The sequence below is a fragment of the Microplitis demolitor genome, chromosome 10 (assembly GCF_026212275.2).
Source record: "Microplitis demolitor isolate Queensland-Clemson2020A chromosome 10, iyMicDemo2.1a, whole genome shotgun sequence".
NCBI classification, from domain to species: domain Eukaryota; kingdom Metazoa; phylum Arthropoda; class Insecta; order Hymenoptera; family Braconidae; genus Microplitis; species Microplitis demolitor.
Window position 1 is genome coordinate 14,029,342 of NC_068554.1, and position 2,808 is coordinate 14,032,149.

At 46.0% G+C, this 2,808-nt stretch overlaps 1 protein-coding gene across 1 annotated transcript; it reads right to left on the reverse strand.

Annotated features, from left to right (window-relative positions):
• LOC128668866 (uncharacterized) lies at positions 1 to 1,724 on the reverse strand. The gene is made up of 2 exons (XM_053742673.1): positions 1,010 to 1,724; positions 1 to 947 (listed from the first exon to the last, which is right to left on the reverse strand). The coding sequence occupies exons 1-2, from the start codon at positions 1,722 to 1,724 to the stop codon at positions 1 to 3; spliced, it is 1,662 nt and encodes a 553-aa protein (XP_053598648.1).
• Between the last annotated feature and the right edge of the window lie 1,084 nt (positions 1,725 to 2,808).

Genomic DNA, 2,808 nt, shown 5'->3' on the forward strand with positions numbered 1-2,808 from the left:
TTATGCTTTTCTGAGTCCGAAAGTCATGTATAAAAATTCGAACAGGCCGAACGGCGTGATTATTGCCGTTTTAGGTACGTCTTCTGGTGCGACGAGTATCTGGAGGAACGCTCGGACAAGATCGAAGACTGAAAATATCGTTTTTCCGTGGAGGAATGCTGTGAAATCTTCGATGTAGCGTAGTGAGTAGTTGTCCGGTACCGTGCGGGCGTTGAATGGACGATAATCACCGCAGGGCCTCCATTCACCTGATTTCTTCTGCACAAGGTGCAGCGGAGAGGACCAGGGACTATCTGAAGGTCGGCAGATGCCAAGATCGATCATCTTCTTGAACTCTTCCTGGGCGATCTTGAGTTTACTCGGGCACAGGCGTCGTGCTCTAGCTCTCACTGGAGGACCATCGGTTGTTTTAATATGATGCATCGTCGAATGCTTCTTTGTTTTGTTGTACGACGATTCGGGACGGGTAATGTCCTCATATTCTCGGAGTAGCTTGATGTAATCTGAGTCGCCGTTAATTGCCTTAACTGAATCGAGTGACGTCGTAATTTGCCACGTTGCTTTCGCAGTAAGGTTAGTTTTTCCGTCACGTAGGCATTTGCGTTTGAGGTCGACTACCAAGTCAAAATGACTCAAGAAGTCGGCCCCGATGATGGGCTTTGTGACGTCGGCGACGATGAATCGCCAGGTGAAGTCTCGTCTAAGTCCGAGATCCGGCGTAAGCGTGAGCAGGCCGTATGTCTGGATGAGCGAACCATTGGCGGCGTAGAGTTGGTATCCAATTGGGCTACAGGTCGCGTTCTTCATTAAACCGCGCGGGAAAACGGAGAGATCTGAGCCAGTGTCCACGAGATATTGTGTTTCAGTGGCTTGATCTTTGACAAATAGGCGGCGTGAAGAATTGGCAGAATCACTGTCCGCCTCTAGTGACTCTGGTTGGCGTTTCCCTGAAATTTACAGCCGGGAACGCATGAATGCGCGTTGGTGCCGAATTTGGTGTGGTACCAACAGATGCCTGTGGTCTTGTTGACACGTTTGCGTGAAGAGCTGCGTTCTCTTCGATGACGTCGTGGATCGCGGGTCGATGACCTGCCTCGCAATTGACATACTTCGTTTTGTAGCGAGCTCAGTTGCTGGGTAAGCATGCTGATTTGATGCTCCAGGTTGCTCAGCGGCGGCGGAGTCGGCGTCTGGACGGCCGCGACTTGGCTGCGAACGATTTCGTGCAGTTTGTCTGCTACTGAAGCTTGTTCGGTCAGTGAAGCGCTGGTTTGGATCGTGAGCAGAGCTCGTGACTGCTCAGGTAGACCGGAGAGCCATTTCTCGCGTACGACGGCTTCATCGACATTAGGCGCGAGGGATTTTAAGTGCCTCAGGAATTGTGATGGCGTCCTGTCGCCGATATTTTCGCCGTCCAGTAACTGGCGAAGTTTTGCTTCTTCCGACTTGGTGAAACAACTGCTTAAAACCTTTTTAAGCTCCGAATATGGGTTGACGGTCGGTGGGTTGATGATGATTGTCTCAACCTCGGTGGCGTATCTAGTTTCGATGAGCGATACGGCGTAGTAGAATTTTTCAATTTCAGGAACAATGCCATGAATCTTGAACTGTGCCTCGAGCTGTGCAAACCAGAGGTTGACGCGTTCCGGACTGAACGCAGGTGCTTTCACGGTGGTGAAAACTGCAGGTTTAGCGTCCTTGAAGTCGTCGTCACCGTCTGCCATCGTAAATGCCTTGGTCACTGAAAATAGATTATAATAGAAACGGAGAAAAAAAGAAATAATATTTTAAGTAGTGAAAAAGACAATAAGTAGGTGAGACTCAGCAAATTCCTCAAGGGATTAAGAGTTAGTACTGCTGCCTGTTGACGCTGACTCACAGCTCTGGAATGCGGCGTTTCGGGCGGCAAAATCCTCGTTGCTGGCTCAAGGTCGGCGTTGTAACAGAGGTTTTACACACACTTATCACTATTTGATTTGCACTCGCGGGTGTCCCTCAAAATACACTGGTGCAGCACAACGTCCTGGGTGCTCAGCAATGCACCGGCGGTGATCACGTCGGGGTCACCAATGTAGAGATGATGTGGGTGATTAAAAGGAATTAATCAAAACGTTTATCTCTTACTAAAATTCGTTTATTGATACGAAGAACACTGTCGTCAGATTGGTAATTCACAATATATAATTAAAAGTGATAGAACGCGTGACACTGTATACGGAAGTAGCTTTATAATTATTCTCTTACTGATTTCTTTACTTCGATGCTCGTGGGTCCTCACACTCGTGGTCGAGCGTGGAGAGGGGACCGAATATCGACGAAAGTCGTCGATTGCTATCGAGCAATAATGTGGTAGTCACCACATATATACCCACGCGGACTTGGAATCACTGTGAAATCACAGTGAATTCACTCTCACCGTAATTTGACGGTGTATTTACGGTGATTTCATAGTGAATTCACATTGATTTTGTGCCATTTTGTCATTGTGATTTAGTAGTGATTTCACTATGATTTTACTGCGAGTTTACAGTAAATTTATGGTGATTTCATCATTATTTCACAGTAAATTAATGCTGATTTCACAATGATTTCACAGTAAAGTAATGTTGATTTCACCATGATTTCACAGTGAAGTAATGGTGATTTCACAGTAAATCAATAGTGTTTTCACCATGATTTCGCAGTGAATTAATGACGATTTTACCATGATTTCGCAGTAAATTAATGGTGATTTCCCCATGATTCTACAGAAAATTTATGATGATTTGCCTATAGTTTTATGGTGATTTTAGAATAGCAAAAAAAAGT